This window comes from Pseudonaja textilis, chromosome 3, assembly GCF_049901715.1.
Source record: "Pseudonaja textilis isolate UNSWEBS1 chromosome 3, rPseTex1.2, whole genome shotgun sequence".
In the NCBI taxonomy this organism is placed as follows: Eukaryota; Metazoa; Chordata; class Lepidosauria; order Squamata; family Elapidae; genus Pseudonaja; species Pseudonaja textilis.
Genome location: NC_141992.1, coordinates 96,322,742 through 96,350,271, shown reverse-complemented (window position 1 = coordinate 96,350,271; position 27,530 = coordinate 96,322,742). Strand labels below are relative to the sequence as shown.

The window sequence follows — 27,530 nt, the reverse complement described above, 5'->3', positions numbered from 1 at the left end:
ATTCCAGATCATTATTCAATGTGGTAGGCTGGACTAGATAATCCATGCGCCATTGGGGTGTTTCCCCTTTTCTTGATGTATGGGGGTGGGTGGGCAGGCTGGGAAGGGTGTATAAAGAGGTGCAGTGCAAGTCAGGGATGGTATTGGGCAGGGGGAGCGCAGGTCAGGAAGAATGTGACGGTGCCCAAGCTTCAGGGGTTGGGGAAAGTGTGCAGGACCCACACCTGCAAGAGGTGTGGGTCAGGTATGGGGCAACACAAGTCAGGAAGGATGCATGGGGCGCAGAAAAGGTGCTGCATGTATTGGGGAAAGCACACGGATGGTGAGCTCGGGTTAGAACATGGCGGGGGGGAAATGAGACAGTAAAGGTGTATGGAGTTTCTTTCTCCCGCTGTTCCTCCACCCCTTCCCTTCCTTAGGTGAATGGCTTCTGCTGGGGGGTGGGGAGAAATGAGATTGCAAGACTGGTTTGGAAAGTCCTGAAACATTGTAAATGAAGATCATGTGACCACAGCAGCAGCTAGTAGCACTGAAGTGCCACTGACTTCCCGAAATTTCATTTCCTCATCTCTGAAAATGGCATATTTTTCCTCAAATAGCCACTATTTTGTGATCCTATATATGTAATTACATGCCATATTTATTTGATTTCTATCTCCCTTTTATAGCAAAGTGATTGAACTAATTAACTCATACTATGGCTAATAAGTATTAGAGGTAGGTAGAGATTTAATTTATACATTAGTTTTCTTCTCAGATGAGCATTCAGAGTGGTTAGCAAAAATGAAAATGGGTAGAGAAAAATCCAGCAGTAAAAACAGTAAAATGCATCTGCTGCATGTTTATTAGGGTTTGGCCTTTAGGGCCCTCACAAATTGAATTTATTTGATGTAACATGTGACAGCACAAAGATTGAATTTATTGCCATCAACTTCTACCTTATTATACCTGAGAATGGTTCCAAACCTACCAGTATTGCTATGTAAAGCTCAAAGAACTGCAGCTGTGTAGGAAGTTAAGATTTACTAGAATATATAATCTTTTTTTAATGTTACAGTATTGTAGATTTTTAAGAACTAAGACATTAGCTATCCCACTAAATATTGTGTCATCTATAAATCTGTTAAGCATCCTCTCTTCCTTCAAAATAATATTAAAAATAAGATCCCATTCAATTCCTCTCCAATTTGGTAAAAAATGACAGATTTTAAGTCTGATTTTTTGAGCTACCTTTGTATCTACAATGGACGATACCCTAGTCTATAATATAGAGAAGGCCTTGTTGCAGCTTTACAAATTATTTGCATATTTCTAATGATGTAGTTTCTCCCTTATTTTTTAAAATTAATATGAAGTTTTATGGAGACTGGTAAAAGAAAATTTCTATTTGTCCTGGTATCTAATATTGCTAATTCTAATGTCGTAAAAATAAAATTGATAAGCATAGTAGATTCAATGATGAATTAATTTTAACTTTTTCCTAAAGCCTATCTATCCTAGTTTTGAAAGATTACAAGTAACAACATATATGAATATGATGGAAGGGTACATATAAAATTCAATCCTTTATTAAATGACTGATACAGGAAGTTAGTAGATAAAAAATAAATGCATTCATACCACTTTTCAGCTTTCTCTTTACCTATGAAATGTTTATAAAGCCGCTGTTTTAACAGTATTTGTTATACAGTAATGTTTTTTAATATAAACTTTTATCTTGTGCTACTGGACATAGCTTAACCATGAGACCCTGCAGCTTCAGTTAACCATGCTGACGCCTTTAATGTCTTCCAGTGTATTTGCATTTATCTGAAGGGTCAGGTCCTGCATCAGTTTAGAAACAGAATCTTCTCCATCTCCTGCCGCAGCACTTTCCATTGTTTCTTCTGCTGTAGTGCCCAGCTGTTCAGAAGGCTTCATAATTGTCACTCCGTAACCATTGTTACTGTAAATATGGTTATTTTTCATCTTTACTTTAGGAGCAGGGAGGACCTGTTAAGGAATTAACATTTCAATAATTTCATTTTTTTTCTTTTTCTTAATTGTCTATTTAAACATGGAGATCATTTCAGATTTCCCAGTTGCTGTCACTGATATTTGATGCAGAGTGCCACTGAGTTCATAAGCTAGGCTTAGTTGTGATGTACTTTTTTTGGTGGTGGGAGGCTATTAGTTTAGCATGTAATTTGAGTCCAGCCAATTGCAAAAAGTAGACCATTACACATGGTTTAGGACAGGAGTAATTTAATTTACAGTTCAAGTGTGGCGCTGCAAACCTCTTTACAACCCCTGTGCCCTCCCAAGTAGGCAGACTCAATCATTTTACTTTTGTTTTAAATTCTTTGGCAAAGTGACTAAATTATTGGACCAGGAAAATGCTGTGGACATAATTTACATGGACCTCAATAAGGCATTTGATAAAATAGACCATAACTTACTACTTGTCAAGATAGATAAATATGGGTTAGACAGCATCACCACCAGATAGATTTGTAACTTACAGAACAACTGCACTCAATGTACAGTCTTTAATGGAACTACATTTACATGGAGGTCAAGTATGCAGTGGGAAATCCCAAAGTTCTGTTTTAGGCACAGTACTCTTCAATATCTTCATAAACAATTTAAATGAGGGAATAGAAGAGGAACTCTTCAACTTTGCAGATGACACTAAGCTGGGGAGGAGAATAGCCAACACTTTAGAAAACTCAAGATCTAGAAGGATTTTGATAGACTTGAACACAATTACAAAATGTAATTCAGTGGTGAGGAAAAAAAAAGATTTTATACTTAGCCAAGAAAAGCCAAATGCACAAGTGTAGGATAGGTGACATGTGGCTCAACAGCAACCTAGAGGGATTTAGGAGTCCAAGTGGACAACTTAAATAGAGCCAGCAGTGTGGTACAGCTGCCAATATATATATATTGTGTTTTCTGAGGTTCTCGCGGGTATTTGTATGTGGATCTTTGGTTGTTCGGGTTTTCTCGCGTAAGATTCAAAGTGTCTGAGCAGCGTTTGATGAAGTCTCATTCATCATCATCAGGCCTCTGTCTTTGGCTCTTGCTTTTCAGAGTGAAAAAGTGAAAAGTGAAAAGCAAGAGCCAAAGACAGAGGCCTGATGATGATGAATGAGACTTCATCAAACGCTGCCTAGACACTTTGAATCTTACGCGGGAGAAAACCCAACAACCAAAGATCCATATATATATATATATATATATATATATATATATATATATATATATATATATATATATAAATGCAGTTCTAAGCTGCATCAACAGATGAGAGTATCAAGGTCAGGTGAAATGTTAGTATAAAAAGTGCTTACACTGTTTGGAATACTGTGTCCAGTTTTGGTCATGATACAAAAAAATTGAGATTCAGGGTGGCATGCATTTTTATGGTATAAGGAAAGTAAAGTGAATGGATACTTTCGGAGACATATTCGAGATGGAAGCAAACAAGGGAACAACATTATTTGAAAATACCAGTTTGGTTATCAACAATAGAAGCATATGCGTATCCAAATGTATTTAAAATGGAAAATAATGTTAAATATACTGAAATTTTAAATGAAAAGGATGAATGCAAAACAAAGCAAGAACTAGATGAACAAGGGATAAAGATGAATTGGTATTCATATATGCAAATACATTCCAGATATGGAAAAGATAGTAAGATAGATAGGTTTTACAAAGAATTGACTGAATTAGATAAAATTTTAACAGGTACTGAAGAGAAGATGATTAAAAAAAATTATGGTTATTTAATAGGAGTGAAATTAGAAGAACAAGTTAAAGAAACAATTTCTTTGGGGGGGAAATGGTGGCCTTTATCCCTGGCAAGAATAGTAAAGATGTTCAAGGACAAATTGGCAAAATGTTGGAATTGTCATCAGCTACCTGGATCATATTACCATATGTGGTGGACATGTGCACAAGCTAAAAGATAAAATACACACATGGTTGGAATAATGATAAAACAGCATAGAGATTTAAAACCAGACATATATTTATTGGGGATTTTATCTGAAGGTTATAGTAAAGAAATAACATATTTGATTAATGTTTTAACTGCGGCTAGAATTGTATTTGCTCAAAAATGGAAAAATGAGAAAATTCCAATAGAAGAGGAGGTGGTTAAGAAAATAATGGAATGTGCAGAAATGAAATGACTAACATTAGCAATTAGAGAACAAGAAGAAAAAGAATATTAGAAGATTTGGGATTTATTTTATCAATGGCTAGATAGAAGAGTAAGAAACTGAAGTATGTTGCAATAGTAATGATATATTATAATTGATTATTTTTAAATAAGTTATACTATGAATATAATTTAGTAAGAATTGAGTTTTGATTTTAAAGATAGTCTGGAAATGAAATTAAAATTTAAATAATAGTATAATGAGATAATATGATATGGAATGTTTAGAATATAATACAAATGTAAAGTTAAGAGGAAAGGATTATAGATATTGTGCACATGATATATATACCATACCGATACACTGTATAACTGAAAGATAGTTTTATTTGTTATTTTGTATGTTATAAAAATAAAAAACTTTTTAAAAAAATAAGATTGAGATTCTAGAAAGAGTACAAAGAAGAACGAAGATGATTAGGAGGCTGGAGGCCAAAACCTACAATGAATGTTGCAGGCACTGGATATGTAGTCTAACGAAGATAAGAATTCGGAAGTGACATTACAGCAGTCTTCCAATATTTGAGGGGTTGTCTCAGAGAATAGGGGATCAACCTATTCTCCAAAGCACCTGAGAGCAGGACAGGTAACAGGTAGGAACTAGTCAAGGAGAGATCCAACTAAGGACACATTTTCTGACAATGAGAATAATTAATCAGTTTGCCTTCAGAAGTTGTGGATGTTCCCTCATTGGAGGTTATTAAGAAACTGGGCAGCCATTTGTCTAGAATATTATAGGCTCCTGCCTGGTGTGGGATTGGATTAGAAAACCTCCAAGGTCCCTACCAACTCTATTCTGATTTTTGTGAACAAGGGGGAGTGTGAAGGAAGAAAATAGGTACATTAAACCAGCTACCTCACGCAAGTCTAAAAAAAAATTGCCTTATTTGTTCTTCACATTAGCAATGTGCCTAAGGCAGAAAGCAACTATGAAAAACCCTCAACATTGAAATATGCAAATGAACTTTAGTAAAAGCAAATTAAAAGTTTAAATAAATGGCTGATTCTATTACGCGAGCATCAGTTTATGAGTGACAATCCACTGTCAGCAATGATTTACCTTTATGTTAATTCCACCAAGACTACCCCGTGAAGAGTCACTCGTTCTGAAGTTATTGCAATGGTGAATTTTGTTATCCTCCAAGATAGCCACACTTCCTGGATATAACTCAACACCAGCTCCCTAGATATAATTTTTTTTAATGTAGCATTGATGAATAACAATTCTAGTAGTTCATTGCAAAGGAAAATGAGATCTGGTTAGTCAGAAGAAAGAAAATGAGGATAAACTTGTCCTTTAATAAAACCCAAAATAGTCATGAGTAAAACAAAAGGAAGTCAAAATAGGTATTTCTTTTGCAGTAGCAAAAGAAACTAAATAAATCATAGATACAAAATGTCCATAACTCGTGCTCTTTATCTTATATATTTAGTTCACGAATATCTTTTTGAGAGCTGGCTGAATCATACTTGAATCATCCTATGTCATAATTAATTATTTACAGACCACAATGCAAAATACAAGAACTCCTATTACCTTTAATGTCCCCTCAGGTTTAAACTCCCAGGTAATGAAAATCAGTAGCAATTTCCAATCATTATGTGGTAACAAATTACATAATCCCTACTGAGTTTTACCTTGCTTAAAAAGCAAATAAAACCTCCAAACTTACTCACAAATGTCTGCTCTCAAGTGTATTAGGATTACAACTACTTTCATTATTGCCCTACTCTTTTCTGTACAAAAAATACTAAATGCCGCCATGGTCATCTGACCACAGTTCTGGTACTTGGAAACCAGCTCACATTTTTGATCAGCTGCAGAATCTTGTGGTTATGATTCCCCAGTGGCAAAACATGGCCACTGGGAAACTGGATTCACTTAACAACCATTGATTTATTTAATGACTGCAGTAAAAATTGTTATAAGATCCAACTTGACTTACAATTGGAGTGATTTATGACATAATTTTCTGTCTCAATAGTGTTTGTAAGTCAAGGACTACCCATCTTTAAACATCTAGACTGAAAATGTTTTCAACTGCTGTATATCCCCTATTCTTAGGGACTACAGTCAACAGCAAATCTACAATAAGGGTTTCCTTGAAGCATCTACTGTTTCTAAGCATTAAGAACCAATTTATGTCTCTCTTCTCAACAGGAGTGGGAGAAATATAACTGCTAAACATCTTTCTAATAATCATTTTCAAGATCTCTAAAGATAAGAATATAATGGAAAATGAAATGTAATTTCCCTGTGCTGGGATGTTGGCAAAACTGTAGAGGGACAGCAAGAATTTCCACAATTTGAATTTTTGCAGAAATACCGCAGAGCCATTCTCCAAACTAGAGTACAAACTTAGATGTTGAATAAATGGATGGGCCTACCTTTCTATAGGCTCTAACGGCTCAGCCCAGAGAATGAATTCAATCACCACTCATATAATTAATTTTACTGCCTATTGTTCAAATTATTTATTGGCAATAGTGTAAATAAATGATTTCCTTTTTAAAAAGAGAAAAAAAATATTGCAGCCTAGAGGAAAAGGAACCAGAAGATACAAAAAAAAAGGAAAAAATGCTTAGTTCACATAGGTATAATATCATTTTTACTGCCATCTAGTGATGAGTAAAATATTTAATAATTAGGGATAAAGTGACTAGCTCATTGCATTAGAAAATTGGAGGTCAATCAACAATCAACATTTACATTAAACCAAATCTAGAAAAGAAGTATCAGTTAAGATTGCCTTTGGAACCTGACTTGCACCTTATTAACTTCATTCTTCCATGTTTTTGAAAGAATTTGAGAACAGCCAAAAGATTACATTAAAAAAATTGGCTGGTTAAGTAACTGAAATCTCAGGGCTATCAGATTGGGACTGCAAAAATCATTATTAGTAGATGGCAGCAAAAATTAAATGTTTGTGTTTTCCCTGTCTCCCTTCTAATGTACAGGTACTTATTACTCAACTTAAATAAAAATTTTACATTCGTGCATACATGCTGTACCTTGAATGAACTGAAAGAGAATATACCTGTGCTCCAGTAATTTCACTATTTGTAATTGTCAATGAAGCCCCGATGAGTACACAAATACCAGTTCCTTCACACTTCAATATACAATTCTCCACAACTGTGTGTCCAGATTCAACTACAATAATCCCATCAACAGTCCCTTGCTGAAGCAATGTAATATTCATGAATTTGACATTTTTAGCCCTAGATACTACAAAACTCTCATTAGCAGGTTCTGAAACTATCACAATTTCCTCTGGTTTTCCAACTCCTGAAGAAAAACAGAAAACTATATTAGAAAGCAACTTAATATTTTAATTCATCTAACAGTGAAAGAAAAATTATAATTCTATTTTATTGTTTTCAGAAATATATATGTTTTACGGTTTTACAGTTTTTATAAGTAAGCCGTCTAGGGTTGCCTTGAGGCAAGATTGGACAGCAAAGAAATCTAATACCATCAAATAGATGATAGATGGATAGATGATATAGATGAGAGATTTCCAGACAGACAGAGATAGGATTAAGGACTGTTTCTAAGTTTTTTAAGTACTCTAATACCATATTTCACAAATACCAAATATGAAGTATATGGTAGTGCTAAAGTGGTACAGTTAAAAAAATTAATGCAATCTTATGAGAACACGCACAGATTAATCCAACAGGCAATTGCTTGCCTCATTTAACAGTCCAAGGTGCACATATGCTGATCAAATATAAACAGCAGGAATAGTCATGACACTTTAAACTAATTTAAGCCAGACTGAAAGTAGTGATATTGGGGAAGTTGAGGTTGAACTTGTGGGATGACAGAATAGTTCCCTCAATAATTTTAGTTATTCAAATGATTTTATTGTGTGTATGTGTGTGCACGCACATACACACACACACATATACGCAATTACTTTATGCATGTATTAAGAAGCTGTAGCAGATTAAAATGAGAAAAGTTTTCATATTTAAACAAGTCTCTGAAAAATTTACATATTTAAAATTTTCATATTTAAAGGTCTGAAAAATTTAATTTCGGGCTTGACATACAAACCAAGGGAAATTGTTCTGTCCAATATTTTCTTTCACCTCAACAGAAAATTACAATGTTCTTTCAATTTGGCAACTTTAAATACACAAAAAAAGAGAAAGTATACTAATACCTTTAATAATAATATCTTCAGTTAACATGGACAGGTTTGCTGCTTTATATTCTCCAGGGAAAATAAGCACATTATCACCACTGTAACAGCGGTCCAAAGCTATGTTTAGGTTCTCATTCTGTTGAACAACTGTATCAGAGGATAATTCTTTAGCCTATATGAAAGAGAAAAAAAAATAACATTGGGAATTAAGTGAATCTTTAAACATCAGTCTTTTAAAACCAAATTATTTAACTAACAAAAGAAAAATAACATTGCATATGTGTGTGTGTGTGTGTGTGTGTGTGTGTGTATGTATGTATGTAGGTCTAAGTGTGTTCGGGTCTTTTCCCGTGTAAGATTAAGCGTATCTTGGCAATGTTTCGGCGAGGTCCCACTCGCCATCCTCAGGCTGGTGCTTTCGGCTTCGTATCAGTGCAAGCAGTGTGTGATCGGAGCTGCCGTCTCTCTATAAATACTGGGGGTGGGGACTGGTGTGCTGCGCTGCATGGCTGTGCTGCTTGGCTGCGCTGCTGCCTCTTGATTGGTTGATGGAGTTGATGTTGGTGTAATGGGCTGTGTGATGGCCTTGTGAGTTTTGTTCTGGAGATATCCTGGATCTTGTGCTGTAATCTCCTGGGTCGTTTGTGTTTTTATCTCTTTTCCATTAGCCTCCTGTGTAGTAACGGCTTGGGTAATGGGGTTGTGTGATGACCTTGTGAGATTTATTGCTGTGGTATCCTTGGTCTTGTGCTGTGATATCCTGGGTCATTTGCTGTGTTGCAACTTCTTGAGTTCTTGTGGTGTAATTTCCTGAGTTTTCTGATGTGATGTCCTGAGCTGTGATGTAGCATTGTGGGTTTTAGTCTGGCTTCGAGTTTGGGGTCTGGGTCTGTGTTCTTGGCGTGTGTCAGCTTGTTTGGTTTGGGGGTCGGGGGGTGCGACAGCTGGCGAAGCAGCCGTGGTCTGTTTTCTGGATAGTGGATGTCCTTCGTTTATAGGATGGGCTTGGTCCTGGGTCTGATAAGGGGGATTGGTGGTGGTATCCCATGTTGTTTTGGGTCTGGTGTTGGTTTTCGTGGCTGGGACTCGTTTGTTGGTGAGGGCTAGCTTCTAGATGTCTGGTAGGTGGGAGGTATCGTCCCATCTATTCATGTTATGGGGGTGTTTCTCTATCCCAATGGCTTCCCTGATTATTCTCTTGCTTGAGTGTTCAGTGTTGGATATTAATTTGGTTCCTTCGAAATTAATTTCATGTCCTGTGGCTTTAAGTTGCTGGAAGAGGGAGGAAGTATTTTCTTCTCTTCTGACTGCGTTTTTGTGTTCTGCAATTCATGCATGTATTCTCCTGTTGGTTTGTTCAATGGGCTGGGCAATTCACCAGCTGTCGCACCCCCCAACCCCAAAACCAAACAAGCTGACACACGCCAAGAACACAGACCCAGACCCCAAACTCGAAGCCAGATTAAAACCCAGAATGCTACATCACAGCCACCAGCTCAGGATATCACATCAGAAAATTCAGGAAATTACATCACAAGAACTCAAGAAGTTTCAAATGACCCAGGATATCACAGCACAAGACCAAGGAAACCACAGCAATAAATCTCACAAGGTCATCACACAACCCATTACCCAAGCCATTACAACACAGGAGGCTAATGGAAAAGAGATCAAAACACAAACGACCCAGGAGATTACAACACAGGACCCAGGATACCACAACAAAAAAACTTGCAAGCCCATCACACAACCCATTACCCAAGCTGTTAAAACATGAGAGGCTGATGGAAAAAAGATCACTACAAAACAAATGACCCAGGAGATTACAGCACAAGACCCAGGATATCTCCACAACAAAACTCACAAGGCCATCACACAGCCCATTATACCAACATCAACTCCATCAACCAATCAAGAGGCAGCAGCGCAGCCAAGCAGCGCAGGCAACCAGCCCAGCACACCAGCCCCCACCACCAGTATTTATAGAGAGGGCAGCTCCGATCACACACTGCTTGCACTGGCACAAAGCTGAAAGCACCAGCCTGAGGATGGTGAGTGGGACCTCACCGAAACATCACCCAGATACTCTTAATCTTACACGGGAAAAGACCTGAACACACTTAGACCTGCATACCTGTACCCGTGAAAATCTATGAAAACACACACACACACACATATATATTCATCCTTCCAAGGTTGGTAAAATGAGGACCCAGATTGTTGGGGCCAATATGCTTACTCTGTAAGCCACTTTAAGAGTGCTGTAAAACTCTATGAAGCAGTATATAAGTACTACTGTTATTGCTATTTACTCTTTTAGAATCACCTTAGTATAAAATGTTGAAGTTTAACACAAAATTCAAATAATGTTGCAATAGTTCTTACATTTCAGTTATATAAATAGTTCCTGGGAACAAACCCCAGTGTATGTAATGGAACTTAATGGAACATAAAAATATTTTCTACAGACTTTTATAAAACATATACAATTTTAATTGATTAGCAATTTTAGAATGTAAATTACTATTCTGAACTAGTGCTTGCAAATTTTTACTAAGACAGTTTTCCCATGCAAGAACTCTCCTGCTAAGGTTCATGAAATATCTAAATCAGGGGTGTCAAACTTTGAGTTTAACACCCCTGATTTATATAATAGCATTAATCCTGTTGTACAGATTTTTGTATAACTGCACCAAGTCCGCAACTATCATCTTTTTATTATGGTACTGAAAAATATATTAAAACAGAGCAAATGTCTTCCCAATGACCCAAAAGAATCATCTTAATGCCAAATTATACTTCTTTGCATATTTACACACATTAGTGCATGCAGCATTAACGAATAACTATCATCCACTTGAAAATTTCTTACCACTTCTGCTGTTACTGTTTTTGCAACAATGTAGGTTACAGTTTCCCCATCCTGCCTGTGCCCTTTTCTACGCTTCAGTATTCTTGGGGCCAGGGGTCCATGAGCTCTGAAATTGACAATGAATTCTATCACAATTAATTTTAGACCTGTGGGACCCCACCCATCCATATCCTGGGTTAGACAGCACAGGTAGAATACAGAATAAGGCTTTAATTGGCTCTTTTAAATAAATATAATAAGATAATGTTTTAAATATAAATATGCCCCACTTGAGGAAAAAAAGACTGTAATCTGAAATTCTTTGATATACTGAAAGGCAGAGAAATCTGCTTCAGAAAACACATCCCAAATATGTGTAAAGAAATTAAATTTCTAGGATTTTTGCTATTTGATGGGGTTTACCTATAATTTAAATAAGGAATGGACCACATTAAAAAGTAAGCCACAAATCCTGACATATCTCTTCTGAAGAAATAAAATATGTATTTTTAATACTCAAAATTTAAACTGTGGCTTAAATAATATTTGAAAACACTTAACTATTCTAAAACCCTTTCAAATTATTAGTCAATACCTTATTTGTATAAGATATTCTGAAGGGCAAATTATTATTATTTAAATGGAAAGCTGACAGAATTATGAATTATTGAACTGGGGATACATCTAACAAGAGGTTTTTTAAAAAAATATGTAATCAATTTTACACAATTCATTTAAGTATAAAATCTTTGCTTTTAAAAAAATTATGAAAAACAGAATCTGCTATTATTAATTTCCAAGTTAAATTAGCTTAATATATTAAATGAGTTTAATTTTTACAGCTTAAAAAGCAGTGTGAAATTCAGGGAAATAAAATTCTACAAAATAAATTGAACTAGGACTGAATAACATTAAACAGGATAGTTTTTTAATCTGCAGAATTAAATATATTTAATTTTATATGACTCGTATTTTCTAATGCTTAATTTGAGCAAATAAGGGCAAAAACTCCTGGAACAATATTTTAATATATTCCATTTAAATTTGCACTTATCAAAATATGGTCTCTTATTACTTATGAAAATACTAGTATTTTGAAAGTGTATTAACAGATACCATTGTTTGTTAGGATGTTGCATCTTTCTGACGTTTATTTATAGCATGGGAGCTATTTGGGGTTTTTTTGTTTCTTTTTAATTTATTTTGTCAAACTAGTTCTCAAATGGACAAAAGCAAGCAGACATTGTGTGATCTTTATCAAACAAAGAAGAGATGCAAATGATTAGAATTTAACATTGATGTAGCAAAAAGAGAACTAGCATTAGATACACAGCTTACAGTGGAATTATTTCATAATGACACTCTTAGCATTTCTATAATAAATCAGAAGTTCTTATATTGTTGCATTCCTGTTTATCTCAAGCTTTCCTGAGAAAAGCCTAAATGTGTTTCTGACTGATTTTAATGGAAATTTCATTAAATAAATGAAAATTACAATACACTGAATCAATCCTCCATTAGCATAAATGGGAATAATAAACACTTAATTCAATGGAACTTATTTTTGAAGAAAAAAACATGTCAAGAACAACATTTAAGAATTAGTAAATTTATGACTAAACCATCATGTAATAACTAATAAAAATAAAATCATGTTGACAATCAAATAAAAAATTAGATCACAACAAATGAAATTACCTTAAACGTAAATCTTCCCATATTTTCAACAAGCCACACAGCATTATTAGTTCATAGTATTTTTTCCAACATTCAACAGCTTCTTCTGCTGTGGGCTCCTCTTTGATGTTACTTTGGTATTGAATTAATTCCAAATGCATAGTCTTGTATTTTTCCAAATTTCTTCTAAAGCGATGGGCAATTGGAGCTGGAATAATTCCATTCTGAATATCACACCAACTAAAAAAATCAAGACAAACAGAAATTCAACTTTTGAAAATGCATATCATAAAATCCATTTTTATTCTTATAACTGCAAATAAGGTGATGACTATGGGTTGGAATGCTATAGAGCAATTCCCAGTCTAACCCCCAAGTGTAAGTTTGAACCCCATGTGTCTGAGAGGAAAACTGTATAATTTCAACTTGAAGAGGATGTTGTTCCAGTAGGTCCTGCAGGTTGGGATAGCAATAGCAAAGCACTTACTTATATACTGCTTCATGGTGCTTTACAGTAACCTTTGAGTGGTTTACAGATCAGTACATTGCCCCCAACAATCTGGATCATCATTTTAATGACTTTGGAAAGATGGAAGGCTAAGTTAATCTTCAACTGGTCAGAATCGAACTCCTGGCAATGAACATTCTAATTACTGCAACACCACCAATGTTTTAATGTTCTCTCACATTTTGGATTATTTGTCAAATATAAATTGATGATTCTGTGTTTATATATGTACAGGTAGTTTGACTTTGGTATCATAATGTTATATTTTAACCAGATTTATCAATGTTGGATAATTCTAAATGTTGTCAGTAACTGAAGTAACATATACGTTTAGAAAACAAATACAAATAAACTGAAGACATTGTTCACACAGGCTGCTTTACTCTGAAAAAGGTTAATCATTAATGTGGATGTCAGAGAATATGTATATTTTGGTAGGGAAACATTTTAATATGAAAGCTTCTAGCACTACTTCAAGTATGATTGTTAAAATTCTGGCTTAATACTTTATTACCTGTTGTGAGAATTAAGCATGTTCTACTTACATTTTAATTCTCTCTTCCATTAATGCAGCATAGGTCTCACTATTTTCATCATCATCCCAATCTCTCCAAAGAAAGTCATAGAAAAATCTAAGTAAAAATAATAGTGATACTATATTTATATTTTAATGTTCCATAAAAAGGATGCAGGGAGTGAAAAGGTATTTCAAAATATAGACAGTAGTCTTTGTTGTAATATTTTATTTTCTTTGTTTTAATATTTTTAGTACAGTATTTATACACCGACCCCTTTCAGTTACCTCAATATTTATGCAATAGTAGATGGTGCATATTACTCTATTAATTTAACTGAATCATCATTTTATAATCAGTTTCTTCTTTTACCTTACAAGCTACTTCACTAAATGTGGATCTCTATATATAAATATATACACTAAAGTTCTGTTTTGAATTATTCTTAAAATATTCTTAATTATTTTAAATTGGGAGATAACATCAACACACTGTAGTTTATTTGGACCTCAGCAGAATCTTTTAGAGTACCTCGTACCTGTTTAATAAAATGGTAAAATAAAGTCTAAATGAGATGACTATAGACATATAGTTGGCCAAATGTCCAAAGCCAAAGAGATCTCATTAAAAGTTCCACTTTAGCTGAAAGGCAAAACTGAGTGGATTGCTAAAGGGTCTGTCCTATTCAACTTTATTTATTTTATCAATACCTTCAAGATACCTTCAAGATACCTTCAAGATATTTCAGAGATACTTATACAGTATACAGATGACATAAAGCTGAAAGGGGCATTAATATTTTAGATCAGAAATGATTCAAAAAGATCTAAGCAATAGGATGAAATGAACAGGATGGATTTTAATGTAAAGAGAATGCCATGGATAGAGCGAGAGAAAATCCTTAATACCAAAGCAATGAAAGAGGAAATATTGGTTAAATCCAACAATGAAGCAGGTATATACACAGACAATATACACACACCAATTTATATCAGGGAATGGGTAAACATAACCAGACTTGCACAATTGTATTACCACAACCAATCTTTAAAAAGGCAGTCTTAGTATGGAAGTGATTTCTTGGTGTGATTTACATTTCAGAGCCGATATTGGGAAACGTGAAGTTCTGCATCTAGGTATGAAAATGTAAAGTGTAGGTATAGGAAGAGAAACCAGGTCTGGAAGCAGCACATGTGAAAGGGAGATGGATGTCCTAGTAAAATCACTAGTTAAACATGAACCACAGTGTAATGTAGTTTCTAAATAGGCAAATGGGCTACAATACTAGAATTATGGAAGGGCCAACTTTATGTGCGCTATGGGGGTTACTGATTTCTTCCCCATCTTTAGGAGTTATGAAATAAATGTTCAAAATATCTGAATCTTAATGAAATATTTTAGATTTATAATCAACATATTAATTATAAATACAGATTAACATCAACTTAATATCATCTTAATATAGTAAGAAACATATTAAAATGTTAAAGCAAACATTCATAATTCAGTTTGAAAAAAACATACCTCACGATTTCTAAAGCCTTGGCTATATCAAACACTACACTATCCTGTCCTTCAACAGGATATACTTCTAAAAGAGGCACACAATAGTCCATTTCTTCTAATATTTCATCAACTAACTGTTTTGGAATATTTGCAATATTAGAGGAAAAAGGTTCAGCTATAGATACAGAAACATTGAAATTAGCTGAAGGATTGCTGGGCAGTTTACAAGTAACCTAGAATGTAAAACACAAATAAAACAATTATAAAATATAGGTGATATTAAAACTTTTATACTTCATAATTTTTGATTTGTATAATATAGAAACCTCATATATTTGAAGTATATATGGTAGTAGTTCTTTCATTATTTTATATCACTGCTAAAGAAATATGAATCTGCCCTGCCCACCTCTCCCATGCATAACTGAAAATAGCACGGATACAGAATTTATTGGGGCCTCTTATCCTGGGTGAAAACAATTCATGTCTGTGGAACAGAAGCTCACTATTCCAAGTTTTCCAAGGTCTGCTTTCGTAAACAAATCTCATTCACATGTATACAATACTGCCAAAAATATTGTACACTTAGCATGTAACTGCAGCATGTATCAATCTTTAGGGTAGGAGGAATGATTTTTCTAATCTGAAGCATAAGGAGCAACTTTTTTAAAAGACTGAAGCATAAGAAGAGGAAGAGGTTGTTACTTTTAAATATCCTTACATACTGCAGTTTGCTATTTAAAAAGCCTCGTTAGTATCAATAAATTGGTTTGGATATTGCAATATGGGACCCAGAAAACCCTTTATATCCAATCAACAACTTATCTGAGACAACTTGGCTCTCTGGGAAGAAAAAATGGAAATACAGCTAGCAGAATAGACGTGAAGCCCAGAGAATATATCTAATTTATAGGTGGAATGTCTTATGCTTGGAAAAGCTCTACCCATTGTACTGGTATTCAATAACATTTAAGCCATTCTACACATAATTATTTAAGCCACAAAAACTTTTTAAAATGTGCTATAATCAAAATTCACTATGTCAGATCCAGTCAATATCTATGGCTTGGATGGCCTCCAATGATGGTGTAAACTATTGACAATCTTTTTGATCATAGCTATAGTTTTATTAGAAGGCTTTAAAATAATATTAAAATACATTTAATTACCTCAACAAGCACTCCAATAAAAGGTATGGGAATCTCTTCAGAATTGACAAAAAAAAGTTCTGGGTTGGTTTTCCAAATTCCAAGCCAATTTTCCTTCATCTTCAATTTTTCTACAAGATACTTACTCACAGCTTCATTGGCATCCTCTGCCTTTTAAATAACAGAAATAATTGTCAGTTGCCTCAAAACTGCAAGATGGGCAGAAAATAAATTTATTAAAAAGAACATCGCATTGACAAATTCACCATCAGTCAGTTGCAAAAGGCAGCTTATATAAACAAAGAAAAGAAAGGGATGCAAAGTCTTCACTTATGTGCTCTTTTCATCATTCTGTCCTTTATATTCTTATGGTTTTCTTACCCCAGAATAAGTGTAAGAGCTTAAGAAGACAGTTGAAGTGATGCATTCAGAAATGCCCCAATCAGTGACATGATGGGTAAATGCTTCTACCATCAGCTGCTGATGCACTGAAACCAATCATTTTCCTTATCAATTACTGAGTATAGAAAATCAGTCAGCAGTGAGTGAGAGCAGAAGCAATGTCACCAGGATAAGGATCGGCAATAGGAGCAAGTCATTTCATGCTACTGAGTTTACTGGAATCTGAAGTCAGAACTTTTTAACATTGAGAAAATCCTGTGGATAATAAGCCCATCTCGTGTTTGGTATTACTGATTCCATATATTAAATATAGTAATGACAGAGGAGTAGACTGCATCTCTTTTTGAGAATCAGACTCAAACATGTCCCAAAGGCTTAAGGGACTCTCTGATACAGAACACTTTTTAACTACCTTATACTGATATATCTGGTATGTCTTATCTGGGAAAAAAATAGTTTTATCTATAGCATCCATATTCTAACCATAACACACGGGATATGTTTTAATATTCAGAAGCCATAACTTTATTGCAAAATATGCAATAAAAATATGCAAGAAACTTTACTGGGACTAGGCAGTTAATTTCAAACATGCCAATTACTGATGTTATCTCCCATTTAATTTCTGGAATGAATTCAGAGATGTTTTTGCCTTCCTATCTAATGCACACACAGTCTCTCTAAGCCTCACCACAACCAATGGTTTCTCTCTCTTTCTCTCTCTCACACACACGTTCAGAAAACGAACATTAAAAAAAAAAATCCCTTACATACAGTAAGATAAAAGTAGGCAAGCATAATGTGTACACTTCAATGGATCCCTTCGAAGAAGCACAGAAAGCTCGCACTGTCACACGAGGCCGGGGTTTCACCGGCACCGCCCGCGCTCTCACCGCTTCCGACCCACCTTGCAACCCTTCAAGAGGTCGTCGCAATACAGCGCCACTTTCTCCCGGCCGGTCAGCGCTCCCAGGTAGGACGGGAATTCCCTCGGCAGCGGCCCAGCTTCCTCCTCCCCGTGGTCTTCCTCCCCGCCGAGACGAAGGAGACGGTGGCTCTTCGCCTTTCGAGGTGGGCTCTCCAAAAAGTCAGGAGACGTGCCGGCAGCTCCCTTTTCTTCTTTGGCTTCACTTTCCTTTTCTAGGTGATCCAAAACGTTCGACGCCATTTCTTCAGCGGCTCGCGCCTTTTGGGGCGCGCGACCGCCACGAGGATGTCACACCATTCCCTCGAAGGGAACTAATTATTGCGGGACAAAAGCGCTTCGACGCGCGCAACCAATCAGAGGGGCGGAAGGCGCGTGCCCACGGTCACGAAGGGCCGTTAGCTGTTGCCTAACAAACGGTTATTCGCTCCGCCGTCTTTCCCCGCACCATATCGAAGCGGATATTCCTTTTAATTTATTTCTTTTTAACTTGAATTTATTCGCTGCCCAACTCCAGTGGATTCTGGGCAACTTACAAAAGTAGGAAAAAACATCAAAGCCAGAAAAAAGCTTGGTCTTTCTTCCCAGATATTGCAAGGAATATCCGCAAGGCATATTGAAAACTGGCTATACAACGAAACTGTTGAGGCTTATATAAACAAAGAAATTTAAAAAAAAAATGGAGCAACTGACCAATATTGTTTCAATTTGGAAAACTTTCAGAGGCCTTAACAAGTCTTTCCTGGAGCTGACCTACGTTTTTTATAACCATTAATTTTTTAAACAAGATTAACAGAAACTAAAAAAGATGAGGAAAAAAAGAAAAAGAAAAGACAAAAATATAAGTAGTGCCAAATTAATCTGTGCCTTTTTTCCTAATCAAAGCCATCTTGGCAAGTTCCATTATTTTTACCATCTACTCTTCCATTATGGGTAATGTCAAATCTTTCCATCGTTGCACAAGTAAAACCTTGCTGCTGTTAATCATATACTGTATACATTTAAAGTTCTATGTATTTTTTTCCTAACTTTTTGTCAATCAGTACCCAAAATAAATATATCTAGATTCAGAATATAAATCTTTAAATTCTTCTAAATTAACAAATGCATTTTTAAAAACTTTTTTACATGTCCACCAAGCATGATAAAAAGTCCTTTGTTCTTATTTTCAGCGTGAATTTGAAGTACCTTTATATTTTAGACAATCTTTTTCTGGTGACAAATATCAATGAGATTCTCTTTTCCATTTGTTATAGCCAGTATGAGATGTATATTCTCATACAGAGATCCAGTTTGGTCCAGTGGTTAAGGTACCAAGCTAAAACAACAAGACTTTTTGCCTAGAAAGCAGAAGATCATAAATTCTAGTTCTGTTTTAACTGTGGAAGCCAGTTGGGTGACCTTTGGCCAGTTGATCACTCTAAGCCCAACTTCACACATATAGGGTTGCTGTATATTCACCACCTGAGCTATTTGGAAAAATAAAAGTGGGATATTAAATAAAATACATTATTTTTAAAATAATCTTATAAATAGTAAAGCAAAACACGGCCCTACACAAATAATAAACATCAAACCCAGGCCTGGGACCAAAGTTTCAGGGCTTTCTAGAACTCCAGGAGAAAAGACACCATCCTAAAGGGATGCTGTTCCAGAGGGTGGGATCTGCAATAGAAAAGGCACATTTTCTCGGTCCCACAAGATGACAAATGTATAATGAAAAGGACCTAAAGGTACTGACTGCCAGAATATACTGGGCAGGCAGAGATGAATGAAAATAGTCATCTATGAGATACCGAGGCTCTATGTATAGGATCTGACAAGCAATAATTAGCACCTTGAGTTGCATTTGGAAGCTAACTGACAACCAATGCCACTCGAATAGCAGTGGTGACATAGGCATACTTAAGGTAACAATTACCGTGGTGGCACAGTGATTAGAATTCAGTACTGCAGTCTACTTCTGCTGACTGCTGGCTGCCTGCAATTTGGCAATTCGAATCTCACCAGACTCAAGGTTGACTCAACCTTCTATCCTTCTGAGGTTGGTAAGATGAGGATCCAGATTGTTGGGAGCAATATGCTGACTCTGTAAACCACTTAGAGGGCTGTAAAGCATTGTGAAGTGGTATATAAGTCTAAGTGCTATTGCTATTACTACACACCCTGTTGCATTTTGAACCAGCTGTATTTTCCAGTGGGTCTTCAAAGGTAATCCCATGTACAGCACATTTCAATAATCCAGTCATGAGGTGAGCAGGGCATGAGTAACTGTCTGAAGGGTTTAATAAGCCTGAAGAGTTTATGTATTGTGTACATATAAAAATACAAAATTTGTTTATACATATAAAAATGTATTGAAAGTCAAGTAACTTTTTAAAAGTAATACCTTTTAAAAATATTTCTTACCCTTCTGTTATGTATAACATTTAAAGTATTATGATTATTCAGTAGACTTCAGTACAATAACTCAAATGGTGTTTTTTTTAAGTTTCTGATGCTGAAAATGACTCCCCAACCCTTGGAAAAAATTGAATACGTCCAGCTGTAGAGTTCAAATTACCAGTTCTTAAATAAAGATATTTTTATATTGCATTTTTTTCAAGGAGTACCAAAATACTGTACTTAAAATAGCATGTATATATTTTATAAATATTGTAAAATCTATATATATAAAAGCAAAATACCACTCACATATCATCACTAAATCTTCAGAACCATAAAGCCTATAAACTTGAAATTTGGCACGTCTATTCTTCTTGGCTTCTAGGTGCTCACTAAGAAAGGATTTTTCAAAATGACCATCAGAGCATTAGTATTTCATATATTATTATTAACATGCTCTGATGCTAAGGAGTTCTACTCCACCTCCCCACCTGAAAAGAAATCTGTTCCAAATGCAAAACACAGAGGAGTTTCAGTTTCAGAGCACCAGGCAGCTTTAGTACAAAACAGTTGACCTAAGTCACCCAGGCTCCTTGCTATCTCCTTGCTCACATAGCAAATACTGTTTCAGTTTCCTCAATTCTCTCATACGCTGACAGGATGCTAGCCAAATGAATACCGATTGATGCTGGTAGGCAGAGGCAGAAATTTTTTCCCTTATTTTCCTCCCCCAAAACTAAGCCCGACTACATTGTTTCATAGCAAAGCACGAGTATCAAGCTAGTAAATGAATGTGGGAGAAAGTAGTCATTACCAATAAAAAGCTTTTAGGAAATGATCCATGCAGAGCCTGCATCCTGGCAGGGCAATATTCAATTTATATCTAGTTGTTGACAAATATTCTACAGTATGTCAGTTCACAAAATCTAGGTTGCGACTTGCAAAAATCACCTGAGGAAGGACAAGCAAATTGTCTTTGATATCATACAGCTTTATATTTTTTCCTTTCATGCATTTTTTCCACAAACCAAAGAGAAATTCCAGGGGAAAATCCTGAATATTCCACATAAAAATAAGCTCCAGTTATTTATTTTACTAAATGTGCTTAAAATCAGGTAACAGAGAATTCCGCCCAGTTGCAGCTAATCCCTAGATGGCAGTGCAGTATCATACCACATAATGTAGCTATTGGCACTGAGATTGGGGCTCTCTGTGTCATCAATACTTCTATTATGCATCTTTATGTGACATTTCTAATTTTGCTCCATGTGAAAATAATTTTAAAATTTGCTTTGACACTACTTTTTATGGATAACTTTGTTTTATTTTTCTGATAGTAAAACTAAACAAACACAGATTTAAAAAAAATAAAATATAGAAAAGCAACACAGGTTCTTTAGGAAAACAAATGAAGGAATAGAATCCAAAGTTTGTTTATTTATTCAATGTATATATATCAAACAAGTGACTCTGGGTGGCAAACAATCATAAAATAAACCAATTAAGAATACAATATAAAAAGAAAAACATACATGTAATACATACATAAATTAGCTAATATTGCAATCTGTAACTGTTCATATAATCAAGAAATGGGGTCCTTCACACACTTGGGACTCTAGACCCAGGCCCATACCAAGTTTTTAAGGCCTTCCAAAATGCCAACAGGATGGGGCCCTCCTAACCTTAGGGAAGATATTATAAAGGAGAGGTACTATGCACCCAATCCAGGCCCTTCAGCCTCCAGTCATTGTGTCAGCCCTTAAGAGATACAGAAACATGACCAGATGAGCTGTTTCGACCACATTGTAAGCAGGGGTGGGATTTAACCAGTGTTACTACCGGTTCGGTAATTACGTTTTGCTCCTGTATAACCTTACCTGGAGAAGTCCACTCTGAGAGAAGTCCTTCCCTTTCCCTCCCATCCCAAATTTATGCACCACTCCATTTTTTTTAAAGTTCATATCAATAATAAATTTCATTTATTTTCTTTGAGGAGACTTGGTACTGTCCTCTTGATGGCATGTCGTTGTTTCTGGAGAAGTTTGAACCCAGTTCCTGGATCGTTTGTGGTCCTTGTTATGTCCCTGGACCTTGAAGAAGTTCCCACCCAGGTCCGTTCACGCTGCAGGGGCAGCTGCCCCTTCTCATTGGCTGGGTTTCCCCAGCAGCCTGCTATAAAAGCAGGCTGCTGGGTCCAGCCCTTTCGCTATTCGCTGCGAGCCAGTTCCAGGCTGAGCAAGCACGTTCAGTCCTTGTAAATAAACCTTGTTGCACTAAGCCCTGGTTCAGCCTCTTATTTCCCATACTTAATACTGGCGACGAGGATGGGATGGCTACCAGAGGCAAGCTGCAACGCTGAATCACTAAAACGCTGATCCGCAGCCCAGAGAGAGAGCGGTCAGCCAAAATAAGGGCAAACGCTGACCGCAACCCAGAGAGAGCGATCAGCCCGAAATGAGAACAAACGCTGAATCACTAAAACGCTGATCCGCAGCCCAGAGAGAGAGCGATCAGCCAAAATAAGGGCAAACGCTGATCGCAACCCAGAGAGAAAGCGATCAACAAACAAGCTAGTGAAAGTGAGAAGCGCCTGTAGCCGCTTGTTAGCATAAGCTACAGAGGAAGTGTAACGCTGCGAGCCGCAGCCGCTCGTGCCGTTTAGGCGCGAAATTCAAACAGCTGTCAGCTGAAGCACATTCAAATACAACACAGCGTTGTATTACGAAATCGCTAACGCCCACACAGGCGCGAATTTCAAAAGACGCTGCCAACGACGTTGCAGTCTAAACACCTTCTGATCCCCAGAGAGAGAAGGGAATTGCGAAATTTCCCCAGAGCTGAAGTCACTTGCCTAGCACAGGCACTAAACCTCTACTGCTACCCCAGAGAGAGAGAGCACTTGCCTAGCACAGGCACTAAACCTCTACTGCTACCCAGAGAGAGCATTTTCCCCAACAGGTTAACCAGTAGACCCACAACATGAACTCCAATCCAGCCTTCCCAGCGTTCAAGCCGGATGAGGAGAAGTGGGAATCATACAAGAATCGGTTTAATCATTACATCGACGCCATTGGATTGGCTGATGCAGGGGAACACCGAAAGAAAGCATATTTCCTGACCTACTGTGGAGCCATCGTCTTCGATACAGCCACAGCTCTTGTGGCTCCACGTGAGTTAAAGAATGTCCCCTGGACAGAACTGTTAGAAATCCTTACTAACCACTATTCTCCTAGACCTTCACAGATTGCCAGGCGCTTCACCTTCAGAATGAGGAAGCAGGGGGACAAAGAGAGCATCAATCAGTACATGGCTGCTCTCAGGACTGCAGCACTCCATTGTGGGTTTGGCAGCTATCTTGATGACATGCTCCTAGACCAGCTGGTCTGCGGGGTCAAGGACCTGCACCTACAAAGACGGCTGCTCGCCAAAAAAGACCTTAACCTCACTCAAGCCATCGAGGAAGCCCTGGCAGAGGAGCTGGCATCTCATTCAGCCACCGAGATCCAAGGTCCTGTCACCAAGCAAACAGCAGTTCCGTCCACTCAGAAGAGGTGGTCAACGAGGAAGACCCAAGTGACGAGGCCGACATTCACCGCCTCACAAACGCCAGGCGCCCGCAGGCAGGAACCAGACAAGATAACACCGGGCCATCCAAGCACATCACCCTGTGCCTTTCCTGTGGTGGACCTCACCTGAGGACCACATGCAAATTCAAAGGAGCCACTTGCAACAACTGCCATAAGAAGGGGCACATTGCAAGAGTATGCCAAGCCTCACACAACGTAGCACAAAGGGCATCTTCATTCGCACATGCCGGGCCCCAAAGGCAAGTATTAAACTGTCGCACACACCTCTGCGCTAATCACACTTGCTATTCTATTAGTAAAATCTCTCTTTCCGTCTTATTAGAAGGTAAACCTTGCAACATGGAGGTTGACACGGGTCAGCGCTCTCCATTATTTCCTGGAACACCCTCAAGGAGCTTCAACCCAGCCTATCAAGAAACCGACTCCAGAAGTGCCAGCTTAGCCTAAAGGACTACCAGGGAAGACCATTCCTGTAATCGGCAGAGGCAAGTTTTTTGTTAATTTTAAAACCTTTAAGGGCCACCTACCTCTAGTGGTAGTGAGCGGCAACCTCCCTACACTTTTGGGACTTGATTGGTTTCCCCACCTCGGTTTAGGGCTAACAGGAGTCCATGCTACCTCAACCTCTGACACGGACTCCCTGTTTGCTGATTACTCAGACGTATTCAGTGATGAGTTAGGGTGTTATAACGGCACCCCTATCTCATTTTCAGTCGATCCCCAGGCAGTCTCAATTCGGTTAAAACCTCGCAGAGTTCCATTCGCCATTCGGCCTAAATTAGACCTTGAATTAGATAAATTACTAAAACAAGGGATCCTGGAGCCTACAGACTTCGCCAAATGGGAGACGCCCATCGTCACACCCTCAAAAAGATGGTAGCCTGAGAATTTGCTCAGACTACAAGACCACAATCAATAAATTCTTGCAAGTTAGCGCTTATCCAGTACCCGTCATTCAGCATTTATTACATACTTTTGAACCTGGCACTATCTTTGCCAAATTGGACATGTCTCAAGCATATCAACAGTTCCCTGTTGATGACCAAACGGCAGAACTTCAGACCATTGTCACCCACAGGGGTGCCTTCCGGTGCAAGCGTCTCCAGTTTGGCGTAAGTGTTGCCCCAGGCATTTTTCAATCCCTCATGGAGCGGATTTTACAGGGCCTTCCTGGAGTAGTACCCTACTTCGATGACATCTTAGTCTCGGCCAGGAACAGACCCCAACTCTTCCAGAGAGTTCGAGCAGTCCTAGAGAGGTTCAGGCAGCATGGCCTCAAGTTAAAAAAAAAAAAAATGTGCCATTGCCACTAGACAGGTGGACTTTCTGGGTTATAAAATTGACGCCTCAGGCATTCACCCCCTGGAGTCCAAGGTTAAGGCAATACACGAGGCACCCACTCCAACCTCCAAAGCGGAACTGCAGGCCTTTTTGGGGCTCTTGAACTTTTACGCGTCGTTCCTGCCCCATAAAGCCTCTGTGGCAGAACCTCCACAGACTTCTGGATAAAAACGGTTTGGCATTGGGGACACAAAGAAGACTCCGCTTTCCGCACAGTCAAGTCGCTACTCACATCAGAGGCAGTGCTTATCCAGTTTGACCCCAACCTTCCATTAGTACTGGCAGCAGACGCATCTCCCTTCGGAATTGGGGCAGTCTTAAGCCACAGGCTCCCCAACGGCTCCGAGGCCCCTATCGCTTTTTTCCAGGACGCTCTCTGCAACAGAGCGCAATTACAGTCAGATCGATAAAGAAGCCTTGGCAGCTGTTGCAGCGGTGAAGAAATTTCACGAATTTCTCTTTGGCCACTTTTTCGAGCTAGTCACGGACCACAAACCGCTCTTAGGGTTACTAGCAGGTGACAAGCAGACCCCTCAAATTCTGTCCCCCAGAATGACCAGATGGACCCTTTTCCTAGCAGCATACTCGTATAGATTCTGCACCGCCCAGGTAAAACATTGTCCCACGCAGACGCCCTCAGCCGCTGCCCCTGCCTGCCCCAGCTGAAGACCCTGCCCGGTCAACGCCATTTTTGAAGTCACCCAACTGGACCTCCCAATCACTGCCCTTGATATTGCCAATAAATCCAAAGCGGACAAAACGATCGCCCAGGTACTGGACTGGGTGAGGAGGGGTGGCCAGGCAGTGACATTGAAGCTAAATTCACTCCATTTAAGACCCGCTTACAGGAACTGTCGAGCTTACAGGGCTGCCTGCTGTGGGGCACTCGAGTGGTCATCCCGACATCTCTGCGTACCCGAGTGCTGGAGGCGTTGCACGAGGGCCACCCGGCATCGTCAGAATGAAGGCGTTGGCGCGAAGCTACATTTGGTGGCCCGGCCTCGACGAGGACATCAACAAATGGGTAAGCTCCTGCCATCCCTGCCAGGTTTCCCGTCCATCCCTCCAATTGCCACCCCCACCAAGTGGGAAAGTGCCAACGCACCCTGGTCCAGGATTCACATCGATCTTGCGGGCCCATTGCATGGCAAAATGTTCCTCCTGGTCGTAGACTCTTACTCAAAGTGGATTGATGTGGCACAACTATCCACGACCACTTCACAAGCAGTCATCAAGGCATTGACTCGCCTGTTCGTTACGCACGGTCTACCAGACTCCATTGTTTCCAACAATGGTCCCCATCGCGCCAACCGAATTCAGTCGTTTTACGGCCAACCTGGGCATTCGTCACATCTTCACGGCCCCCTTTCATCCTGCCAGTAACGGGCTGGCAGAGAGAGCTGTTAGGACCACTAAAGAAGCCCTGGCCAGGTTCAACAAGGATGACTGGCACCACAAACTATCCTGTTTCCTGTTAAGCCAGCATTCAACCCCTTGCACGGTAACCAACAAGTCCCCGGCCGAGCTTCTGATGGGCAGACGCCTGCGAACTGTATTGGACAGGCTTCACCCACATTACTGCCCTGACTCTCCTCTCGCTTCCACATCGGGGAGTAGGCATTTTGTCTTGCAGGAACCCGTGTTCGCGAGAAACTTCGCTGGCGACCCATTGTGGATCCCGGGAGAAATCGTAGCCATCACAGGACCCAGATCATACCGGGTTAAGCTGGAAGATGGCCGGGTCTGGAGACGACATCTGGACCAGCTTCGGAGACGCCAGGGCACCCTCGTCAGCCGCGACTCGTGGGCACAGACCGGTGAGAGTCCGCTGCAACTACCACACAGCAACATCTACCCCGATGACCTGCTAACACCTTCAGCCGGACCAGAGAATCCAAATGCTGACTGCGGCGACCTAGCGTCCAACCCATCCGAGCCAGACGGCGTGAGGACACTCCCAGCGTCCAGCCCTTCTAGCCCCGGACCTGCTCCGACCGAGGGTGGTACTGGGACTCATCATCAAGCCAACAGTCACCGACGGACTCTGATCCACCAAACAGCACACCAGAGTTGCGCCGCTCTGGACGTCAGCACAAACCTCCCGTATACCTCAAGGACTATGCGTGTTCGCATCTGGGGGAAGGGGTGTTATGTCCCTGGACCTTGAAGAAGTTCCCACCCAGGTCCGTTCACGCTGCAGGGGCAGCTGCCCCTTCTCATTGGCTGGGTTTCCCCAGCAGCCTGCTATAAAAGCAGGCTGCTGGGTCCAGCCCTTTCGCTGTTCGCTGCGAGCCAGTTCCAGGCTGAGCAAGCACGTTCAG

The 27,530-nt window shown here is 38.7% G+C and overlaps 1 protein-coding gene across 2 annotated transcripts; it reads right to left on the bottom strand.

The window, feature by feature from the left end:
* Nucleotides 1-1,530: 1,530 nt before the first annotated feature.
* Nucleotides 1,531-18,321, bottom strand: SHCBP1L (SHC binding and spindle associated 1 like). 2 transcript variants are annotated; one of them, XM_026703206.2, is made up of 10 exons: nt 17,876-18,321; nt 16,588-16,737; nt 15,437-15,651; nt 13,943-14,029; nt 12,911-13,129; nt 11,234-11,339; nt 8,380-8,533; nt 7,246-7,496; nt 5,268-5,390; nt 1,531-1,992 (listed from the first exon to the last, which is right to left on the bottom strand). In XM_026703206.2, exons 1-10 carry the CDS (start codon nt 18,134-18,136, stop codon nt 1,759-1,761), a joined length of 1,800 nt encoding a protein of 599 aa, XP_026558991.1. In that variant the 5' UTR covers nt 18,137-18,321; the 3' UTR covers nt 1,531-1,758. The 2 variants fall into 2 exon arrangements, with proteins under 2 accessions (XP_026558991.1, XP_087786564.1); XM_087930438.1 differs by lacking the exon at nt 5,268-5,390.
* Between the last annotated feature and the right edge of the window lie 9,209 nt (nt 18,322-27,530).